This window comes from Colletotrichum siamense (assembly GCF_013390195.1).
Source record: "Colletotrichum siamense strain Cg363 chromosome Unknown KSG_Cg363_contig05, whole genome shotgun sequence".
In the NCBI taxonomy this organism is placed as follows: Eukaryota; Fungi; Ascomycota; class Sordariomycetes; order Glomerellales; family Glomerellaceae; genus Colletotrichum; species Colletotrichum siamense.
In genome coordinates this window covers 3,425,103-3,447,305 of record NW_023501018.1, presented here as the reverse complement: position 1 = coordinate 3,447,305, position 22,203 = coordinate 3,425,103, and the positions used below count along the sequence as shown (strand labels likewise).

Here is a 22,203-nt window from a genome sequence, read left to right as displayed (position 1 = left end):
TCGGCGAGGTCGTAGTCCTCATCGCGACTAATAAAGTGACGTAGTCGCATCGTGCATTGCCGCGGATACGCTCGTATTGCCATCCGTCAATACGATTGACCGGACTCACGGAGACTACACATCACCGTCGAATATCTTCGCCAGCAGCCTGTCCATCTAAAGAGTTTAAAGGATGGACCTCTTCAAGCCCTCCCCGCCCATTCATCTCATCAACAATCCAATATTCGTCTTAAACCTATATCCTTCCCTAACCTGTAGGTATGTCCTCTAACGGCATTTTTATGAAGGCACCGGCAATGGTGCCGCAGTATGTTTCTGCCGGAGTGGGTATCCTGGCAGTCGTAAGTCTTCCTGTCCGCGCTTCCGTCCAACGTGTACGCTCTCTCAACGGTTCCGCAACGTCTTCTAGTTGATCTTATGGTTCTCTCTCAATGCCGCCTACAACATCTGGTTTCATCCACTCAGCAAATATCCGGGGCCGCGGTGGCAAGCGGCAAGCCGCCTTCCATACACGATTCAGATCTTCAGAGGAACAGCCACGCGAAATACAGCGCGTCTTCACGAGATCTACGGCCATGCTGTTCGAATAACCCTCAACACCTTATCTTTCACCAGCAGTCAAGCATGGGACGGTGAGTCGGAACAATCCTTCTCATACCGTTCCGCAGTTGAGCGTTAACACTCTAGTGGAGACATATACGGTCTCAGACGACAAAATGGAAGAGCAAACTTCCCCAAGGATCTGAGCTTTTACATTACACCTCCTGGAGAGGCTGACACCATCGTGCGTGATAACTGTTCTCGCGTCGGCTCGAACACGAAAGCTGACTCGCGCCCCAATAGTCCACAGCAAAAGATGCTGACCATCGCCGACTGCGACGAATCCAAGCGCATGCCTTTTCTGAGAAAGCACTATCGCTACAGGAGGGCTTTCTCAAGCAGTATACTACCATGTTCATATCTCGATTACACGAGAGTATTAGCCAGCCAGGCGGAGATGTCGTCAATATCACCCGTTGGCTCAACCTTCTCACAACCGACATCATTGGTGAGCTTACATTCGCCGAGAGCTTCGAAGGCCTCAGCAAAGATCGGCTCCATCCCTGGCTCGAAATGGTCTTTTTGACTCTGAAAGCCTTCACCCTTATACGGGAGCTGACTCGGCTGCCGCCTGTCTTCATGCGTCTTGCCATGGCATGCATTCCCGCAAACATGCTCAAGCATCAGCGGGCAGCTGTCGCTTTTGGTGCCAAGGCTGCGAAAAGGCGAATGGGGCTCGGTACCGAGCGGCCGGATTTCATGTGGTACATTCTTCGCCAGACGGGCGAACAACGGTATCTCGCTACCATGGGCTCATTGCATTCCCAGCCGTTTTGCTGACACGCGGATTCCTTAGCATGACGGAACCAGAGATTGAAGCAGCGGCAATCACATTCATCGTTGCGGGCAGCGAGACCAGTAAGTTCGCAATGCCTTCACTCTAATGCGTCGTCACCACGTTCGTCGGCTGATCCCACGTTAGCGGCCACTATGCTTTCTGGCACCATCTATCTCCTATGCCAGAACCGAGCCATCCTGGAAAGATTGACGGCCCTTGTTCGTACCGAGTTCCCCAGTGAGACTGATCTCACCCTAGTCAAACTCCAGCAGCACGAATACCTCAATGCTGTTCTTCAAGAGGGGCTGCGCCTGTATCCGCCTGCGCCGGACAAACTCTTCCGGGTGACTCCAGAAACCGGAGGATATGTGATGGGTGATTTGCTGCCCCCAAAGACTAGCTTGACCGTGAACCTTTGGGCGGCCAACCGGTCTTCGGAGAACTTTCATCGCCCTCTCGAGTTCATCCCAGAAAGGTGGTTGCAAGATGCCCCAGTTGAGTTCCGACAGGACGATAGGAATGCTATGAGACCGTTCAGCGTGGGACCTAGGGATTGTCTGGGGAAGAAGTAAGTTCCAATCCCACAAAATCGCATGAACATTCAGTGACTAGCTTATCTGACCATTTCGATAGTCTTGCATGGGCGGAGATGCGGATGATTCTTGCTTATTTGGTTTGGAACTTCGATCTCGAACTCCAATCGGATAGCCAAGGTTGGATTGAGAGACAGAAGGTGTTCATGCTTTGGGGAAAACCAGACCTGAACGTGAAGATTTCCCGGAGACATTGATGAGAACGCAGACCGGAGCATGTCCAGACAGCACTTGATGAGAACAATGAGCACTTTCTTTGAGAATAATTCTGGACAAAATCGCTATCAATACACAGCTTAGCAAATTTCATGAGTTCTACAGCTTGATGTTTAATCGATGAACGTGATAGCAAAGAGTTCCCATCTTCAAAAAACACCAACGCATGGATGTCCCGATCTGCTACCCAACAGCAGAGGTTTTTCGACAGATGATAGGGGCACCCGTGGGATGGCCGAATTGGGATTCGTTTAGGGAGAAACTTAGTGTAGCACCAACTGTCCGATGTATGATTTCCTCGGGACCTTGAACTCATCCGAGCACAGTGAGGCAAGAACCCGGCAGAGCGGTCCGATGCTAGCGGTGGATACCTCCCGGGTGAAATTCCAGCCAGTAATTCATATCCACAGCACGATGCTTGCTAAGACACAAAAAGATTCGCCGAATCTCACACCGGCCGAATGCCGTGATTCCCCATGGAGTTGTAGGTAGTCACACGCTCACAACCTTCGCTTCCGGTTGGTGTTGAAAGTGACCCGGTCATCCCCGGAGGACGAAATTGCTACCATTCCCCCACCCCGGTCAGCCGGTACCCCCGCAAAGTGCCTGCTGATAGACGTCATGTTCCTGGCAGTCTTCCCGGAAGCGCTCCCCGTCCCCCTCATCCTGCCCATTTCTCCTCACGATGTGGAGGCCCTGCGGAGGAACTCCGCACTTCGAACCTATCAATCATCTTACCTGCGCAACGTAGGATGAGATTCCTGAAGTAAAGTTTGCAAGTCTTGATGTTCTGGAAGAAAAAGTCCTTGGCTCGGCCGAGAAACGCACTGATTCGATCGTCGCACCAGCGGTGAGCCGGCTACTCTTCGGGGATTTATATAAGTCCGTGTTGTTACATAACGTATTAAACGGGGCTTCAGTGACCATACATAGATACATAGGTACTCACAGCCATCGTGGCCGACGCCTTGTCTCACCACCCGACTTTTCGAGAGTCAACCCGTTCGGAATGTGGTCGACTGGAAGCTTGGCTGCTCTTGCGCAGCTTCTCGCGCTTTCGACAGGCGTTGCAGCCGTCGCGCAGTCGCCAGAGGTTTACCCGTCGCGTAAGTCTTGTTGCCCGTCCAACAGCCCTGTGCGCGTCAACAAATCAATAACTGACGTAATTGCGAAATAGCATCTGGGAAGGGATCAGGTGTCTGGAAAGATGCGTACGCCAGCGCGCGCAAATTAGTAGACCAATTGACCCTGGAGGAGAAGGTGAATATTACCCGTGGGTTTGCGAGCGACAATGTTTGTGCTGGCAATACCGGGTCAATCCCGCGGCTGGGGTGGCCTGGGATGTGCCTTCATGACGCAGGCAATGGCGTGAGAGCGACCGACCTGGTCAACTCGTATCCTTCAGCTCTGCACATCGGCGCCACTTGGGACAAGAACTTGACTTATCACCGTGGATATTGGATGGGAAAGGAGTTCAAGACTAAGGGAGGTGAGTGCAAGGTAATCGACAAGTTCTAATTTGAGGAGATGATTGACGGTTTACTCAGTAAATGTTCTACTGGGACCTAATGCAGGTCCTCTTGGAAGATCACCTCTGGGTGGCAGGAACTGGGGTAAGAAACACTCATCTCAGCTGCAAGTTTCGTATCCATACTAAACTCGTGCAAAGAGGGTTTCTCGGTTGACCCGTACTTGTCGGGACAGCTCAACGCGGAGACCATCATTGGTCACCAAGATGCCGGTGTCATTGCCAACCTTAAGGTGCGTTTTTTAAGCTCAAATTGCGACAAAAAACCTGTTACTGACCTTGCTCGATAGCACTTCATCGGAAACGAGCAAGAAACCTACAGAAGGCCATACTTTGGCGTCGAAGCCGCATCGTCCAACATCAATGACAAGACCCTGCATGAGTTCTACCTCTGGCCTTTTGTCGATGGCGTCAAGGCCGGTGCTGCATCCATCATGTGCTCCTACAACAGAATCAACAACACCTACGGTTGCGAAAACAGCAAACTCATGAACGGCGTCCTCAAGGGTGAGCTCGAGTTCGATGGGTTTGTGCTTCTCGACTGGAACGCGCAACACAACCTTCAGAGTGCCAATTCTGGTCTGGACATGGTCATGCCTCTTGGGGGAAGTTTTGGTCAGAACTTGACCGATGCTGTCAACAATGGTACCGTCGACGAGTCTCGAGTGACGGATATGGCTACAAGGTAATTCATCCCAACTCAAACAATCCAAGGGACGTCATTAACCTCTTCTAGAATCCTTGCCGCTTGGTACCTAGTTGGCCAAGACACAGACTTCCCTATTCCCGGGATTGGTATGAAGAATCTCACAGAGCCTCACGAGCAGGTCGACGCTCGTGACCCAGACTCGAGGTCAAACATTCTCGAGGGCGCGATTGCCGGACACGTCCTCGTGAAGAATGAGAACAATGCCCTTCCCTTCGCTCAAGCACCCAACATGATCTCGGTCTTTGGGTATGATGCCACGGTACCCGACACGAAGAACACTGACAAGCTGTTTGAGCTTGGTTACTACTCCTCTCCAGAGATGGGCCAGGCCGTGCTAGGCACCGAAAGACACTTCGACCAAGCGGCCAAGGGAGGAACCATCGTCAGTGGAGGCCGCGCTGCCGCCAATGCGCCGTCTTATATCCTCGATGTAAGTAAAAGCCCATTATTCATTTCCAGATTTGGCTAACCCATTGTAGCCCCTCAGCTCCATCCAGCACAGAGCAGCCAAAGATGGTAGCTGGGTAAACTGGGACCTCACGTCTCCCAATCCCGACATCAACGCCGCCAGCGACGTCTGCCTCGTCTTCATCAACGCCATGGCAACGGAAGGTTGGGACCGCGACGGCCTCCACGACGACTTCAGCGACGGTCTCGTCCTCAGCGTGGCCTCCAAATGCCCCAACACCATCGTCATCATTCACGCCGCCGGCATCCGTCTCGTCGACCAGTGGATCGACCACCCCAACGTCACCGCCACCGTCATCGCCCACCTTCCTGGCCAAGACAGCGGCGAAGCGCTCGTCCAGCTCCTCTACGGCGAGGCCTCCTTCTCCGGAAAGCTCCCCTACACCCTCGCCAAGAACGAGAGCGACTACTCTGTCTACAAGCCCTGCGGACGCGGTGAGACGAACACGACGAGTCCGCAGTGCGACTTCACCGAGGGCGTTTACATTGACTACCGCGACTTCGATGCTAAGAACGTCACTCCGAGATACGAGTTTGGGTATGGACTGAGTTACACCAGCTTCGAGTACTCGTCAATCTCCGTCAAGAAGCAGGATACACACGCCGGATTTGCCGCGAACTCCAATGCCCTGTGGTCTACCGTCGCAACCATCCACGCCACGCTGAACAACACGGGGTCCCGCGCGGGAGAGGAAGTCGCGCAGCTGTATGTTGCCATTCCGAACAGTCCGCCGAAACAGCTTCGTGGGTTTGAGAAGGTGGCCCTTGAGAGTGGACAGGGTGCGGACCTGCAGTTCGAGTTGACAAGGCGGGATCTGAGTGTGTGGGATGTCGTGGCTCAGAAATGGACTCTTCAGGAGGGCGATTATACCGTGTTTGTGGGCGCGAGCAGCCGAGACTTGCCTCTGTCGCAGGTCCTTTCGATCTGAGCCCGAGCATCTTCAGTTGAGGACTTTCCTTCCCTCTTGAATTCTTCATACTTATAAGTAGTCTGATGATGAACTTATGGTCAAGTTGTTTCGTCCTCCGTGAGGTTGGGTACACAGATGTATATACATCTGCCCAATCAGACACTTCAAAGAGAGAAAACACGGGGGAGGCGACCTCTCTGCCTTATCCGTGTGCAAACCTTTCGAGAGCCCTGCTTCCACTGAGACATCATCGTCTGCACTAGAGAAGTTCAAAAAGCAAAAGCAAGGTCCATCCAGGATTCGAACCTGGGCTTACGGAAGGTTCTGAGATCATCAGAATCCGACGTCCTAACCAACTAGACTAATAGACCAATTGAGTTGATGCAGCCGTGATGAGCTGGTGTGAGCTTTTCCACAGAAAATGTGGAATATGTCGCGTGGGTTTAGCCCTCGTGGACCTCAAGTGGGGGCAAGTTTGACCAGGACCAGGATTGGCACAATAAAAGCCCACCGCCATCAACAGATTCAGGTCCCTTGTGAGATCTTCAATCTTTAAATATGACTATTCAATGTGAGCCCTGTGGCTTCCAAAAGAACTTTGCCATGAACCTGCCCCATTGTATCAATACCCGAACCGCTCCAGGCACTCAATCAACTCCTTCTCACCAGCAGTCCGCATCTCCACAATCTGCTCCGCTGTCTTTCTCTTCAACATGACAGGGTGGTGTAACGCAAATGGGGCAAGCAGGCTTTCCAACTTTCTAAGCTGTTCGATCGCGGTCATGCCAGGGATCTCGCTTGGCCTCAATGCTCCTCTTTCAGCCAGCGCATCATCCCATGCCTTCGCTCTCGCAAGCTGCCCAAGTGCCCCTTCTGGCAGATTGGGAATGCTGAAATCCCCTGCCAGCATTGCTTTGGCAATTTTGCCATCGCTCAAGTCTGGGTCCCGTGCGGTGCCGCCGTTGGTGCTGCCCCCAATGTCTCCAAAAGAGGTGAAAAACTCGTGGGCGGGGTGCGAGACGTAGGCCCAGTCAAAGTCAAGGACTCCTGTGATTCGTCTAGTTTCGGGGTCGAATTGCACGTTGTTGGTGGCTAGGGCTCGAGTCAACACACACCATCCTTCCGGAAGCCTAAAGCTTGCTTTCGACTTACTGAGATCGCCATGAATAAGCACACGTTGGGTCTCGTCGACTCCAGCGCTGGCAAGATACGGACCAAGCCCGGAGAATATGAATTTGTCAATGCGTTGACGAACGCCGTTCGGCTTCCAACCTTGGAGATTCGAGCTCCTATCGGCATCGCGCAGGCTAGACTCCAACTTGCACCTCCAAAACTCGGTGTACGAGTTCCATGGAGCTCCTTCGAGGATGGTCATTTTGCCACCTACAATCTTTCCAGACTCGCTGATGGTTAACCCACCGTGGGAGGTAATGCTATCGGGCAACGGCGCTCGTTGGATGCCGGTGAAGACGTCCGCAATCTGGCCGAGTACGATGTTTCTCTCGTCATCTGATAGATCCTTGAACTTGGTGTCGAGCGGCACGCCTTTCTTGAACTCCATCATGGTCCAACTGTAACCATTGTCGGCGTCTTGAGTTGGCTTCCAGGCGTAGATGGCCGGGATGAGACCAGCAACTTCAGGCTTGAATGATTGAAGGCCCTGGCGGGCAAGGAACATCGCAGCAACTTCGTTTTCGATGCGATTGTCTTGGATGATGTCCGTAGCCCTGGAGTTGGCCAGCCGCATTACTACAGTTGAGACGCCTCCCTCTGGTAGGGGCGTGGTGTACGCGCCAGCGTTGAGAAATGCATCCTGCGTGGCTGGTTTGGCCAGAACGATTTTGTAGATGAAGTTGTTGTAGGGAAACGGGACGTCCTCCTGATATTCCACAGGTGTGATCTCGGTGGGCTGTGTTTTGTATCAATGAGCTGAGCTCTTGAAGCGAAAGCAGGTGTTTGTACGTACCTCAAGACCGAATCCGACCACCGTGTTCCTGACGAAATCAAGACGCTCTTGGAAGTGTTCGTGATTCATGATTCGTTGTTACTTTGTGTGGGTTTGTTGTTGAAACGGGTTTCTTGGGAAATGGAACACGGGATTGTGTTAAATATGCAGAAAGCCAGAGACTTTTCAAGTCTACTTCTGATCCCAATAATGCCAAGCAACCACCCACAGTCGAAACCACACCTTCCCTTGAAAGTATCTTGAGTCAGAGCGCTAAATGTGGAAGGTAAACCGCAGCAATCTGCTTTTCTTTTCGCCTGCATGTAGCATGTTCACGATGTTGAGATATGTGCGATTTTATAGTTGAGGCGAATCGGATCTCACCCGATAATTCCGGTGCCAATCAACAGCACGCTTCGTTGGTGCCGCCGTCAGCTCTCATCCTTGTCAAAAGCCGTTGTTGCCTGGAGAGTCAGTCTCAAGTTGTACAAGAATCGAGAATCTGGCCGTTTCTGCCTAAACTGTGCCACAGAGGCGCATATCGAGAGTGGCTTTTCTTGCAAAGTTCATCAAACTGCGAGCGCAAGTGATGCTCGTGAATTCCTGTTACTGATTGTCTGGTAGTAATATCACAACACTATCGTGTTTTCACTCAGTCGTCGAATTCTGATAGCTTTATTCACAATCAAAATCCATATGTTACCATCGACCACAGACTCAGTAAAACGCCTTCTGAGTCTTTGCAAGTCACAGTTGATTCAGCCCCAGCAGAACCCACGACATTGGTCTTTGCATTCATTGAGTTAATGATGTAATGCGATGCTCAATTCAAGCTACAAGGGCTTTTCTATGGGCAACTACCTGGAAGATGAAACTTTGACTTGAGCTAGTTTTCTCCCACAGATTCGTGCTCGCGCAGCTTTTACATTGAAACCGCGCGAATTGTCTGATCTTCTGAGCAAAGATATTTCTCCAGGTAATCCAGATCATCGGCACGTCCGAGCTCACGGCTAAAGCGTTTGCGGCGCACCTCCGGCCAAGCCTGAGAGCTTGTCAAATGAATTTTCGATGACTTCAAAAAGGAGTGTCAAAACCGTTTGAATGCGAATGCGCCATTCAAAAAGCGCGCCATCATCAACGGATCCTGATTACCTGAATCGATAAGGACGTCGAGTATTAAGAAATAATTAGCGATAGGTGGATCTTGACAATTTCCGCGAAGTCGCGAATCTCACGGTCCGGGGTATTAGTGGGCACCACTGCGGCGGCTCATGCTCATCAACACAGCGACGGGACTCTAAAGAGCCTCAAGAACTTGCGAGCGTCATGATCAATAAACTACTCCGCATCTCGAGGCGTCCAAGGGACTTCTTCCAAAACATCACATTCGTTATTTCCCGTGGTTTGGCCGCAATCGCTCAGTGGCCACCGGCAATAACGGCAGATACACGAGATACGGTGCGGGTCGCTGACGGCGGATATTGGCCGCGCTAGACAGCAATAGGAAGCTCAGTAGCATCGATTCATGAATGCTGATCCCCCCCACGTGCCCGGGCAATCTCATTCTCTGGATGATAGCCAATGCGACTTCGGCCGCCACACGGATGAGCGTTTATCGGCTCGCCGCGTCAGCGCGGAATGATGCGTGTAAAGATACCGGCGGGCGGCGGTCGCCAAGAAAAGCTTGTTTACGCGGGAGCTGCATCCTCTTAAAAGCTTGGCTGCATGCAACACCCGCCCGTCGGGAAACGCTTGCATCTCCAGGTGGCCGTCGGTTTTCCTCTCGTTCTTTTGCGCGGCCTGACTCGTTCTTTCATTGGATCGGTCGTTTCAGAGTTCTCAAGATGCGTTTTACGAATACAATCTTGGCGTCGCTTGGCTTTGCCATCACCACCCCGGTCTTGGCTTGCGATAGCTGCGAACACCCCGAGAGGGATGTGGTGTTGACGAGACATGTTCGCAGGGCACAACCTGATGCCCAGGCTGCTGCAGTCGCCCCTCGCGGCCCTCTGTCGTGGGGTCAATTGAACTTTCTCCATACGACTGGTACGTCGCATTCAATGATACGAGTTTGAGAACATGCATGCTGATATTGGTGGTCTAGATACTCACGGCTGGTTCGTCCTTCAGGGACAAACTCCATGTTCACCCACTGACTGAATTATCCAGGCTGGAAGGCCACATCCGTGAGCAGAACTATGGAGCCGACTGGGGTGACTTCGTAAGCTTCGTCAAGCACATGCGCCAGAAGGCCGAAGACCTCGACGTTGATTTATTGGTCGTCGACACTGGAGTATGTAGAAGCGATCTCATTCTCGGCGCAATGATGTTGACAAAATTAGGATTTGCATGACGGCGCAGGTCTCAGCGACGCCACTGGTGTTTCCACCTACGCGAACGGCACCGGTGTCAATGGCCAAATTTCGAACCCCATTTTCGAGAACATCGACTACGATGTGCTGGCCATTGGTAACCACGAGCTGTACATTTCCAGCATCGCATACGAGACCTTCAGTCAGTTCGCCAAGGTCTATGGTGACAGATACGTCACCAGCAATGTCCAAATTCGCAACCCCAGCACGGGCGCGCTTGAGTACATTGGCAAGCAGTATCGTTACTTCACCACGCCGAAGGGTAAGTTGCTCTTATGAGACGCAATTACCGTTACCCCAGATTCTAATGAGTTTTTCAGGCCTCAGAATCATGGCGTTTGGCGTTCTCTTTGACTTCACCGGCAACTCCAATGCCTCGGTCGTCACCAAGGCCGCGACCATGGTCAAGCAGCCATGGTTTCTGAGCGCCGTCGATTACAGCGAGCCTGTTGATCTTTACCTGGTCATCGGCCACAACCCTGTTCGGCCAACGCAGAGCAGCAGCACGCTCAAGACTGTCTTTGACGCGATCCGCGCCATCAAGCCTGACACGCCTGTTCAGTTCTTCGGTGGACACACTCACATCCGTGACTTCGCCGTCTACGACGACAAGTCGACTGCTCTCGAGTCCGGAAGGTACTGCGAGACTCTGGGCTTCCTTTCCATGTCTGGCATCAAGTCCGACAACTACAAGGGCGCGGTATATCCCAAGGGTGTCCCTCACCCTGCCCAGAAGGCAGTTGCTGTGGCTACGACAACGTCCTCGAGCAGCCCTGCCTCGGCGACTGGCAACTCCACCATGACCTACTTCCGTCGCTACCTGGACTGGTAAGATCAAAGTGAGACTGTCATTTTGCAGAACACTAACAGCTTTTCCAGGAACACTCTGACATTCGAGTATCACGCCGTTGGTAGCCAGGCCAAGGCCTTCAACACGTCCAAGGGCGTCAGTGTAACTCAAGAGATCACATCTGAGCGCAAGAATCTCAACCTGACGACTCTTTACGGCTGCGCTCCCCAGACTTGGTGCATCGATTGTGCGCCCTTCATGTCCGAAGGATCCATGTTCAATTTGACGACCACTGCTCTTGCAGCCACCATCATCACCGAGGAGAGGAAGTCCACCCCGAGAATCATCATCGCCAACACCGGCCATATCCGATTCGACCTCGCCCAAGGCCCCTTCGACTACGACTCCTCATTCATCGTATCTCCCTTCACTGACGCTTTCGAGTACATTCCCGACGTTCCCTGGTCGTATGCTAGCCAGATTCTCAGCAACCTGGAGTCGGGAGCTTTCCCTTCAAAGAGGAAGCGTTCGTTGACGAAAGATTCTCTCGGCTTTAGCCAATTCAACCCTGCTCTGTTTTCTGTCGATAGCTGCATTGACCCGCCAGTCACCAACGACCACTTTGCGAAGCGATCCTACGCTGGAGGCCGTATCGTTCGTCGCCAGGACATCACTCCGGGATACACCACATCCGATGATTTCGGCACCGACGGCGACGACACCGTCCACAGCGAGATCCCGGTCTACGACTATCCCAACTTCTTCCAGGCCAACGGCAGCTTCCCTGGCGATGGATCGATTTCAGATGATACCAAGATTGACTTGATCTTCCTGGACTACATTGCCGGTTCAGTCGTGACTGTTTTGCAGTCTTTGGGAGCCAACTACACCTCTGCTGACGTTTCTTACTATCTCCCAAGCGTAAGTTCACTCTCACGGCGTACATAACGTTGGGAAAAGACAACTGAAGACTCACACATTACTAGACATTCACGACCAACTCCTACTTGCCCAAGTATGCAAAGGAGAGTGCCACCTGGCAGGCTAATGTGCCTAACTGCCCTGTCGGACTTGGCATCGGATACAACACTACGACCGCTTGAGAGAAGCGACTGGGGCTGCAACTGGCCTTCATTGATGGCAGGCTGTCTACCTAATTCATGAGACGCGTGCATCTGCTATGCGAACCCAAAGGAGTACTCGTAGAAACCATTTGTATGACTGCATTCATCAATGATACTCGGACATATCATCAACTATTTACAAATAAAACCGAGCCCTAGTAATAAACGGAACGACAATCAATCGTTTTTCCATTCTTCAAGTGCTGGACGGGTTCTATGTATAACCTCAGTTATTTGGTTAGAGAATTGGTCGCGATTTGTGACGTTGGAAAACACATTAATTGCCAATGCTTAAGCTTGAAGAATAAAGACTTTCCACCCGGTTTCGTCATGTCTGGTCCTGCGATAACAGAGGCTTCTGTGACATTCGTCAAAAAAAAAAAAAAAAAAAAAAAAAAAACGCCACTTCTGTTTCATTGCACATTCCCCGAGCTCCATATCTAGCCTAGGCAAATTAGCTGGAAGAGCGACATCGACAAGACAGCTGCGGACGACAAAGCTGACAGTACATATATCAATGGCCGCATGTATGAGATATTACCTTCTTAAAATAAGGCTCATGAATTGCATCAGTTTAGAAACTAATCTTCGAGCAACGGACGTGGCAGGCGTTAAATAATAATCATCAAAAAAAAAAAAAAAAAAGGGTTGCACCGACATCAGCCGTAGAAATAAGGGCGAGATGTGCATCAGAGCACGACATTGGTGATGTTGAGAACAAAGTTTCTCTGCGAAACTACATTTCTATCCCTTAAAGAACCTACCAAAGTGAGAAGTCTTGGCTTTTGCTACTGCTGGTTCCTTTTTCTCCATCATCCCCTTTTTCGCTTCATCTGTACGTCGTCTATCAGGGCAGTTGAGGGGATAACTGTACAGCTTTTCCATCGTCCGATCACTGACCTCGCCGCGGGCACATGCCGACGGTGGCAGCTTTGAGCCCTGAGGATTCATCCCCACCACGAATCCGTTACTACCAACTGTCAAAGACGCTTTCATCACTCGCCCATCCATGTAAGTGGCCATGACCGGGCGCGGTGTAGGGTGATCTTCGCTCTGGTAGCCGATATGCCGCCCAGCTGTCGTCATGGCCTCGCACATAACCGGCAGCTTCTCCCGCTGCTGTTTGACCGGGATTCCCACGCCTTCAAAAGCCAATTTCTTGTCTGGTACTTGCATGTGCTTGAAGCCAGCTTTCTTATTGCCTTCCTCCAGCCACAGGTTGCCTGGACGGACGCTCGCATCGGCTGGGATAGGAAGTTCGCTAGTTGCAGGAAGATGCCATACCCGCATGGTCTTCTTGGGGGTAATTTTGTGACCATCTCGTTGAATATTGTCGATCATTCGCTTCGTGGACTCCGATTGCCTAAAGGTACGGGGTCAGTGAGTTGGTCGTGCTGCAGTCCTTGAATGGACTCACTGATAAGACATGGTGAATCGATGATAACATCAACTGTGTCGAAGAAACGTAGGTGATATTTGGAAAAGTAGAGATGAATGAATGTGTGAGGATTGCCTTGCTTCCTTGATTTCATCTCCATAATGTCATTAGGCTGGGATTCCTGCAAGATATACTTCTATTAACGCACACCGAGCTTGTCAATCTTCTTTGGAAGACCGTTTGAAATCGTAGTGACAACTCTAACCGCCTGCAGCAACTCGTTGGGACCACCGGTTTAACGCCAGGCGATGGCGGCCCAGGCCATCACTTTCCAGCGAGTACGCGCTGCTGGCGCGGTTGGTTTCATCGACACAAGCCCTTGTCAACGCCAGAATGTTCTGTTGGAACTTAGCGCCGGTATCGTTGTGGGTGGGGAATTCTGGTCGGACCGGGTCTTTGTTGGCCTCGCTTTTGTCCAGGTTCCTGAAGAATCTCCTCTCCGAGAGGCCCATTACTGTCTCTGCTGGGTTCTGTTGGAACTTACCGCTATGATCGAGAGGATTTATGTTGGCGCGCGCGACTCACTTCAACCCCGGATATCTCAAAATATCAGAAACCTTTCCTTTCGTCGCTGGTGAAGTCGGAATAATCCCGGCTGGTGAGCTACCCCTGTCAGTGAAAAGAAGAGTCGTTGGCGCTTAAATGGTTCCACAGCCACGCCTCAGCCCCAATGACCGAATATTAATACATACCACACTCCCCGCAGGAGGAGGTGTTTTCAGATCTGCATCTTTCGTATCAGTCAATTCATCATCAGTTTTCACAATGGCTGACATCGCCTCACTCAAAGCTCTTATGCTACTTGCTCGATCTCAATCTACGACAATTCACTTCTCTTTAAAAACATCTTACGGCTTGGTGTTAGAGTATCAATCCGGCAAACAGCTGTGCCTCCGCCTTAAAGACTCCACAACAGCATCAAATACGCAACTACCAACCCAGTCTCACTCGGAGGGTCTGGAATACGAGGCCTCGTCCGGATCTAAGCCGCTAGGTGTACCAGGTTCACGCCACGACGATTTGTCCAAAGGCCAACTCGATTCTGTTGTTCCAGGCCAACAGCCCCTCCAGTCAGGCTACCGCTACCTGATTGACCCAGACTATGGCACTTCCGCTTTGTGGTATCGTCCAAAATGGCCTGGTAACCCCGAGGGCGAGTTTCACATTGACCTTCGGAGTCTAAAACATCGATATTCCTCTGCTTGGATTGAGGCCTTTGAGAAGTGGGAAAGGCGATGGACTGAAGCTTTCAAGGCCCAGGAGTGCCATCTCGGTTCTTACAAGGAGCCGTTTCCGGATCTAGAGGAGCGGAAGACTTGGTTCGTGGAGGGTGCGCTGCTAGCGGCTTGGCTTGTATTGCAGGACGATGTTGACCAGGTGGCTTACGATCCGGATGATGGAATATTTGAGCTGCGGCGCGATGGCCTGGGGGAGACTTTGGCAGGGATGCTTTACGATTTGACCGATGGTTTGAATATTAAAGAGGAGTCGGATTCCGACTAGATCCTAGCCGCTGTTTCTTCACGCAACAACATCGCACTGCCTGGTTCCAAGGTTTGCTGGCGAGGCACGATGTGTTTCTCTCGTGGCTGGACTTATGCGAAGACTAGGAACGAAGTTTATGGTCTTTACGATGAGCAGACATCCAAAAGTCCCATCACCAGTCGAGACTTTTCAAAATAATAGGTAAACAGAACATTGTGAAATTTCCAATCAATCGAACTCTTATACATACTCAGTGATAAACTCGACTCCTTTACTATCAAAAAGCTCCCGTGCCTCTTCCAAATCGTCTAGAATAGAAACACGCACCGATGTCAAGTGCGGGAACTCGACTTGACAAACCCTCCCGAGTTCCAGAATGGCCGGCAGAAGGGTCCTCGTGCTACATGTAGAATAACCGCACTCGATTCCCACAAGTCTTATTGAGTCAGGTAACATGTTCACCAGCATTCGCGGTTCCATGTCTGTCTCATCTTCCTCGTAACAGGGGACAACGAGATATTGCGCGTCGAGACGCAGCTCTTGCAACTGTTCCAACCCTCTCAATGATCTCATCATATCTTCATCGGTAATACCATCGTCTCGATAATACGAATTATCGTCTTCGAGCATCAAGAGCTTTAAGAACTTCAACTTCGGCGCATGCTTCAGGATGGCTTCTTGCACATCGCGCGCCCTTGGAGGCGTTTCCCCATCCATAATGCCGGCGTCTCCACCATAATAAGTAAGCTTTTCCAGGCTCGGGAGTTGTTTCAGTAGTCGATTGAACGCTTCAATTTGGAGGAAGCTGTTCCGAAGGGTGATTTCTGTGACGTTCGCCATTTTCAAGCCCATACCGACCTCGATGACGGCGTATGCAAAAACTGATGCAATGTTCGGTGCAGCAAGGAAGATCTCCGTCGCATAAGCGAGATCAAAACCACCGTTATCATCCCAGTGTGATACGGAGAGTCTCTTCAGATTCCGCAGAGATCCGGGAGGGCAGAATGGTACGGGGTCGTAGTATCCGTTCCAGGTGACAGTGAGACATAGGTCCTCGATATTGGTGCACTTGCCGATGAGCAGGCTCAGAAGCATTGTTTCATCCTCCTTGGGCTCGTCTTGTGATATGCGCAGGTGATCGAGCTGGGTCGTCACTTCTTTGAGTACTAGTTCATCGTTTCCAGATGTGAAGGTGAGCTCATCGTCCGAGCCCAGGTGCAGCGACTTCACATGCTGTGTGAGATCCGGACGCCATTTGAATAGTGTTCTCGCAAACGCGATCTCGTTCCTCCGGTGGAATCGATGATACAAAATCGGAGTGGCAACTGAGTTCAGCGGTTTGTTCGTCAGGCAGAGGTTGACAAGTGCAAGACGTCTCTCATGCTCCGGTCTTCCGATTGGGCAGCTGTCGTTGCAGTACATGCCCCAATAAGTTGATGACGAACGAGGAGGATGGCAATGAGGGCAGAATAGCGTGAAGATTTTCTCTAGAATGGAAGCTGGTAACCCAGAAAAAGGAGACATGATGGGATGGTATCGTTGGAATAGCTGGCTGAGTCAAGGGTGTCGAGAGATGTGTACCAATTGTTAAGAGACAGGTTTCAAGAAAATGATGGATAGATCCCAGCTAAAACCTGCAGTATTTGAGGCGCGGTATCGAATGCAAAATCTACGATGTACTACCAGCTGCCTCAGCTGTGACTTTCACATCGTGATGTTGTCCTTGTGTGTCGTCTGGTGCAAAATGGTATCCCCTGACGCACGGTACCTATGCCGCATAGGCAACAGGCCGGGGTCGGCTGAACGGGAGAATTATGAGTGGTATAAAACTGTGGGATTATAGGGCTGCTTGACCGCATTTAGAACAACTGGAATGTCTCAGGTAGTGACAGAAGCTGCGAGAGTTAGGCCGGTTGGTTGAACCAGATCGCTTGTCGGTCTGGCTAATGTGCATCTGCGAACTCTAAATGACAGAGCGGCTTCCCGGACCAGGCAGCCGCTCAGGGGTTTCGTCTCTTTCGAGCAGTCCTGACGGTTCCCGTACCCTGGGTGCGCGAGTCAAGCCGGCAGGACATACGACCACCAAGTGGAGCGCCTTAGCATTCACCCACACAGGCTGTTGCTTCAATGGATGAAGAACTTTGTCCTTGCCATGATACGCGGCTTATCTCCTCGTTCTCACTTGCGCAATGAAGAACCGCAGAATCACCAACTACCTTACTCTGCTGTACTTTCCTATCAAGAGACTGCACAGATCCAAAAGCCACCGATTCCTTGCGTCTGGTGGACTTGATGTCACGGATAGCGGCAAACAATAAGTACAAAAAGAGATTTCTCTCAAATATTTCGGCTTGTTTCGACAATCCACGTTCAAGAGGCTAAGGCCAGAGAAGCTGTAGAGACGCTTCATGCTTTATAATACATCTCTGAACCACTTCAATTGTTTGCATCCCCAGGAAACTCGGTGGAGCCATAACCGTCCATGCCCACCGTATTCTTCCCCGCTTCGCCTCTCGGTCTGGCCTCCGAGCTTTGAAGGTCTTTCGGCGTCTGCACTCCGAGCCCCGACCGTCGTGGCCCACGCACGCACTAGAACCGGCGCCAAAGGGCCGAATCGCGAAAACGCCGTGTTGTGCTCCGACTTTTTCCCCAATCCCCCCAATGATCCTCCAGTAGTCGAGCAAGCGTCGTTGATTGGTTTGGATGGTATCATTGAAGGTGTGTCTTGACGGTCGACGGACCTCGGACGTTATTTGACCTGGAAATAGCTAAACTGGACTAGTACAATTAATGCAAAAGTAAGTGGTTGATTACGACATGGTGTACAACCTGAGATGACGGGAGTTTTGGAACTACGTATGGGCGACCGTTCAAGGTTCACATTCATGACTTCTGAACTGGACGTAAATTCGCCTCGGCCTTACTTCTTCGCAATGATATCAGCCAACATTTCCTTGAAGCCCTTTTCAGATAACGGCTGTATCCCCAATAGTTGGTTATCAGTCTCTCCATACTGGTTCCCAAGCCCGTCACCAAATGCGCCCTTCACAGCGTACACGTGGAAAACGCCCATCTTGGACCCGTCCACAGTTGCCTGTGCGGCAAGATGCTTCTCAAGTTCGTCCAGGCGAACCTGTTCTTCGTACCATTCTCCCTCCGAGATGACTTCTTTCGCATAGCCGAGTATCTCCTTCTGGGACATGAGTGCTTCGTGGATGTAAACGGGCCGATTCTTGGTCTCTTCTGAGTGCTTCAGGACGGCGACAACTGCTCGCGCCGCAGTCGGCATCGTGATCATAGAGACCGCCCGTTCCCCTCCGTTGTACAAACGCGCTTTTCGCTCTTTGAAGTCAAGGACAACTCCGGTCTCGATTGACAAGTCGATAAACACGTTGTTGTAAATGTAGGTGTAAGTTATGCCGTGAGACCTAGCTTTTTGCTCCAAGTATTCTTCCACTTGAACCTTTTGTTTGTAGTTCGGAAATTTTCGTATTTGATGATCTTGTAGGTTCGATCCGAATTCGGATGGAATGAATCTCTTGACGCCGGCGGTAGCGGCTGCGTCAATCAATGGGATTTGAAGCGGAATTGCCTCTCTTGAGAGTACGCTCACGACAGCATCCTGGCCCGCTAGTGCCTTGACAAGACTCTCTTCATTGTTGTAGTCGACAATGGCTAGATTTGCACCGAGGCCGGCGTCAACTCCCTGTCCCCTACTCAGAATAGTGACATTGAATAAACCAGATTGGAGGAGTTCTTTCGAAATCAAAGACCCGAGTAGACCGGAACCCTATTCCTGGTCAGTCATAAGCCCTACAGCATATTCGTTCCGGTGTTCGAACACTGACACCGACGACTGCAACGTTTCGGATTTCCTGGCTTACGGAAGCCATCGTCGCTACTCCAGACAAACTGTGATGTGATTGGGCAAGCAATTCTCTGTGCGATCTTGTGTATTCAAGAAGCCGCCATCAGTATTTGAGGCATTCCTTGTCGTGCACACCCTTTAATGGAAGCCGAAGGCTAAGCCGGCCGTCGGTCTGAAATGCCCGAGTACGGTGTCCGCTTCGGCAAACTCGCCAGGCCTGTCCGAAAGGCAGTCCATAACATCACAAACCGCTGGTCGCTGAATTAAGGGTTCCTCGGCATTGTAAGAATGTCATGTGGGAAGGCAAGTATTTCGTCAAGTGAAAGAACATATCAGTCTTGTCAGGGAGAACCTATAGAACCATCTACCTCATTTGAACACGACCTTGTTCGAAATGGATCCAATTTCGCTGATTTCAACATCAACTACGTCCCCGTGGCCCAGCAAGCCGTTTGAAAACCAGCCAACGCCGTTGGGTGTGCCGGTCATGACCACTGTCCCTTGTTTGAGAGTGCGGTTCTTCGAAGCGTAAGCAATCAGCTGCTTGACGCTAAAGATCATTTCCCTTGTCTGAGTATCCTGTCTCTTTTCTCCATTTACCTTGGTTACCAGATGGAGTGCTTGGGGGTCGGGAATCAGCTTTGTAGAAGTGATACAAGGGCCGATCGGTCCGAAGGTATCAAACGACTTTGAATGGCCCATCTGGTTTCCCGAGATCTCTACTGGGACCAGACTTCTCGCAGAAACGTCGTTGCCGATAGTGTACCCCAAAACATAATCGAAAGCGTCCTCTTCCTTCACATCTTTCGCATCTTTAGACAACACGAAGACTAGCTCGCCTTCGTAGTCCAACATCGGCTGCGCATCATCGTGGGCGACAATGTCGTCGAGAGGACCGGTGAGCCTTTCAGCTGGCGTCATGAAGATGACGGGCTTTGTCGGGATGACGAACTGCCTAAACATGTCAGTGATGCTTGCCATCTCGAAATTACCGTCGAAGGTCATTCGCACGTTTGTCTCATTGGAGTGGAGCTTGTAGTTGAGACCAGCACATAGTACGGAAGGTGCATCGGGAACTGGGTTAAGCAACTATCACAGCGTTAACCTCGCACAACCTCAATTGGTGAAAGCGCACTTCTGACCTTTGCTACTGTGCGTTTCTCGTTTGTCCTGGTAAATCCGTACTGTAAGGTTCCGACCACGACAGTGACCTGGGTCCCAATTATCTCCTTAGCCGCCAGGGGCTTGGCCAAGTCGCCGTACGACGTCCTGCCCTCCCCATCCACGAAACGAATCAAACGGTCAAATGACATGATGAAATATTGTTCTCGTGATCAGATGAGCTTGAGAATTTAGGGTTCACTTGTGCTTGTAGGTAACTCTGGAGATGAGCCGAAATCCGAAATACACATTGCAGCTTTTGAAGAGAGAGTCCTCCTCGGGGGTACTTGCTCATATGCTAACGTCAGTCGATCATTCCGGAGTCCTACGGGAAACCCCAAAAGCCCTGCGGATCGCGTTCTCGGAGAGTTTGAGCGACGGCTCCAGCGGGTGCCGGGCTTTGGGGACGGAGAGACCGAGACCGATCAACGCGTGCAGGGGCTAGTCTGCTCGGCATCCGTCTCCCCGTTTCGACGCCGTCGAGACGAGTTATATCCTGTGCGATCATGGAGGAACTTCACCAAAAGCCGCCCATGGGCTCCGGACCTCTTTTCCAATTGCCACTTCAAGAACCTTCTCCACTATTTCTCATTGCCGTGGCCATGGCGTCTACAATTCCTGAGAGAATCAACCTCAAGAGCCTGATGTATGTATGGTACACACATACGGACATCGACGCAGCGGACAAATTTCTGACCGACTTTGGCCTCATACGAGTGCAGGCAACGCCAGACAAGATTTGGTATCGCGGCTTCGGCGAAAGCCCGGCCTGCTACATATCCGAGAAGTCCGCGGACGGCAAGCCAGCATTTCTTGGCGGCGGATGGAGTGTTGACACGTATGACGACCTGAAGGCTGCAGCTGAACTACCGGACGCTTCCCCCATTTCCAAGGCCGAAGATGTCATGGGAGGCGAAAAGGTCACCCTGACGGACCCTGCGGGGGGCTTGGTCCACCTTCACTGGGGTCATCACGAACGCAAGATCGCCCAAGACGAGGTGCCAAAGAAGCTGACCTACAACACTTGGGATACGAAGTCTCGGAAGGGGGAATTCCAACGCTTCGACGACGGGCCCAGCGACGTCCACAAGTTGGGACACTACGGTTATGAAGTCAGCCATGACGATTTCGAGAAAGTCCGTCAATGGTACTTCGATACTCTCACTCTCACAGCAACAGATTCCCTGTTCAATCCTCAAAACGGAAAGGATGTCATGACATTTATGCACCTTGACAAAGGTGAACAATATGTCGATCATCACGTCAGTTCCAATCATACATCTTCGACATACTGGCATTGACTATTTTCTAGAGCTTTTTCGTCTCTGCTGGGGATGTCACGGCCTGCACCGCAAACCACTGCAGCTTTGAGGTTGACGACTTCGACAGCGAGATGAAGGGTCATAACTTCCTCCTGAAAAAGGGATGGTCACTCGTTTGGGGCATAGGCAGACACTTGCTTGGAAGCCAAATCTTTGACTACTGGTTCGACAACGACGGATTCGTACTGGAGCATTACGCGGACGGAGATCTGGTGAATTGCAACAACCCACCCCAGCGAGAGCCAGCTTCCCCTAACAACATCGCAATGTGGGCGCCTATGTTGCCGCTCGCATTTCTTACTCGAAGCAAGGAGGACATGGGAAAGACTCTTGGGCCACCACCGGGTGCAGACGGGCCCCCAGCTACAGTCCCATCAGAATAGCTGCTTCAGATCACAAGTACAGAGGCTCACCTCACCCTGGACTGAGTTTTATTCATTTTGACTAGCCACTTCTCCTGTTCGTAGTCATTCAGAACTCTCCACCAAACACTTATGCTTGATGACCTTGCACCTCACCTGATGCCCGTCAGCCACAACCTGGACGGGATGCAACGGAGCTTGTAAGCTCAGGCTTCGGGGTAATCATCAAGGTAACCAGGTTTCAGAACTTTGTCGTACAAATGATCCATCTTATTCCCTTTGCTTTGGTTGAATCGATTTTGTTCTAAGTTCCACTAATCACGAAAGCTGCATGAGTATTAAAAGCTGTCGCTTGGCTTCGTGCGACGCAGGGAAGCTTCCATCTAATCAGTCAGGCTGACGACCTCCGAACATCCAACGAATCTCTTGTAACGTCTTCTGATTAACGTCAGAAGGCAATTCAAACCGAACCTGTGAGGTTATGCAAAATCTATGTATATGAGGAAATGATAGAAATGGGAGAATGCATGTTG

General features: G+C 51.2%; 9 protein-coding genes across 9 annotated transcripts; 5 read left to right on the top strand and 4 right to left on the bottom strand.

The window, feature by feature from the left end:
* Positions 1-624: 624 nt before the first annotated feature.
* Positions 625-2,168, top strand: aclL-6 (Cytochrome P450 monooxygenase aclL; the record flags this gene model as incomplete). Its single annotated transcript, XM_036640332.1, has 6 exons — positions 625-632; positions 688-784; positions 844-1,334; positions 1,397-1,458; positions 1,523-1,946; positions 2,012-2,168. The coding sequence occupies 6 exons, from the start codon at positions 625-627 to the stop codon at positions 2,166-2,168; spliced, it is 1,239 nt and encodes a 412-aa protein (XP_036494312.1).
* Positions 2,169-3,196: 1,028 nt separating this feature from the next.
* Positions 3,197-5,821, top strand: cel3B (Beta-glucosidase cel3A; the record flags this gene model as incomplete). The annotated part of the gene is made up of 7 exons (XM_036640331.1): positions 3,197-3,293; positions 3,365-3,676; positions 3,735-3,800; positions 3,857-3,948; positions 4,006-4,400; positions 4,452-4,854; positions 4,904-5,821. 7 exons carry the CDS (start codon positions 3,197-3,199, stop codon positions 5,819-5,821), a joined length of 2,283 nt encoding a protein of 760 aa, XP_036494311.1.
* A 604-nt stretch (positions 5,822-6,425) lies between these two features.
* On the bottom strand, positions 6,426-7,838 carry CGCS363_v008481 (uncharacterized protein; the record flags this gene model as incomplete). The annotated part of the gene is made up of 3 exons (XM_036640330.1): positions 6,426-6,895; positions 6,956-7,712; positions 7,770-7,838. The coding sequence occupies 3 exons, from the start codon at positions 7,836-7,838 to the stop codon at positions 6,426-6,428; spliced, it is 1,296 nt and encodes a 431-aa protein (XP_036494314.1).
* A 1,754-nt stretch (positions 7,839-9,592) lies between these two features.
* On the top strand, positions 9,593-12,013 carry CGCS363_v008480 (Secreted protein; the record flags this gene model as incomplete). Its single annotated transcript, XM_036640329.1, has 7 exons — positions 9,593-9,794; positions 9,853-9,865; positions 9,918-10,041; positions 10,091-10,382; positions 10,441-10,948; positions 11,000-11,831; positions 11,897-12,013. The coding sequence occupies 7 exons, from the start codon at positions 9,593-9,595 to the stop codon at positions 12,011-12,013; spliced, it is 2,088 nt and encodes a 695-aa protein (XP_036494313.1).
* A 2,224-nt stretch (positions 12,014-14,237) lies between these two features.
* Positions 14,238-14,975, top strand: CGCS363_v008479 (uncharacterized protein; the record flags this gene model as incomplete). Its single annotated transcript, XM_036640328.1, has 1 exon — positions 14,238-14,975. One exon carries the CDS (start codon positions 14,238-14,240, stop codon positions 14,973-14,975), a length of 738 nt encoding a protein of 245 aa, XP_036494393.1.
* Positions 14,976-15,197: 222 nt separating this feature from the next.
* Positions 15,198-16,481, bottom strand: CGCS363_v008478 (uncharacterized protein; the record flags this gene model as incomplete). Its single annotated transcript, XM_036640327.1, has 1 exon — positions 15,198-16,481. One exon carries the CDS (start codon positions 16,479-16,481, stop codon positions 15,198-15,200), a length of 1,284 nt encoding a protein of 427 aa, XP_036494394.1.
* A 1,396-nt stretch (positions 16,482-17,877) lies between these two features.
* PLR_Lu2 (Bifunctional pinoresinol-lariciresinol reductase 2) lies at positions 17,878-18,850 on the bottom strand (the record flags this gene model as incomplete). The annotated part of the gene is made up of 2 exons (XM_036640326.1): positions 17,878-18,747; positions 18,806-18,850. The coding sequence occupies 2 exons, from the start codon at positions 18,848-18,850 to the stop codon at positions 17,878-17,880; spliced, it is 915 nt and encodes a 304-aa protein (XP_036494395.1).
* Positions 18,851-19,194: 344 nt separating this feature from the next.
* Positions 19,195-20,138, bottom strand: fahd2-5 (Fumarylacetoacetate hydrolase domain-containing protein 2; the record flags this gene model as incomplete). Its single annotated transcript, XM_036640325.1, has 3 exons — positions 19,195-19,776; positions 19,837-19,914; positions 19,968-20,138. The coding sequence occupies 3 exons, from the start codon at positions 20,136-20,138 to the stop codon at positions 19,195-19,197; spliced, it is 831 nt and encodes a 276-aa protein (XP_036494396.1).
* Positions 20,139-20,492: 354 nt separating this feature from the next.
* On the top strand, positions 20,493-21,691 carry mcpII-3 (Metapyrocatechase 2; the record flags this gene model as incomplete). The annotated part of the gene is made up of 2 exons (XM_036640324.1): positions 20,493-21,248; positions 21,299-21,691. 2 exons carry the CDS (start codon positions 20,493-20,495, stop codon positions 21,689-21,691), a joined length of 1,149 nt encoding a protein of 382 aa, XP_036494397.1.
* Positions 21,692-22,203: the final 512 nt, after the last annotated feature.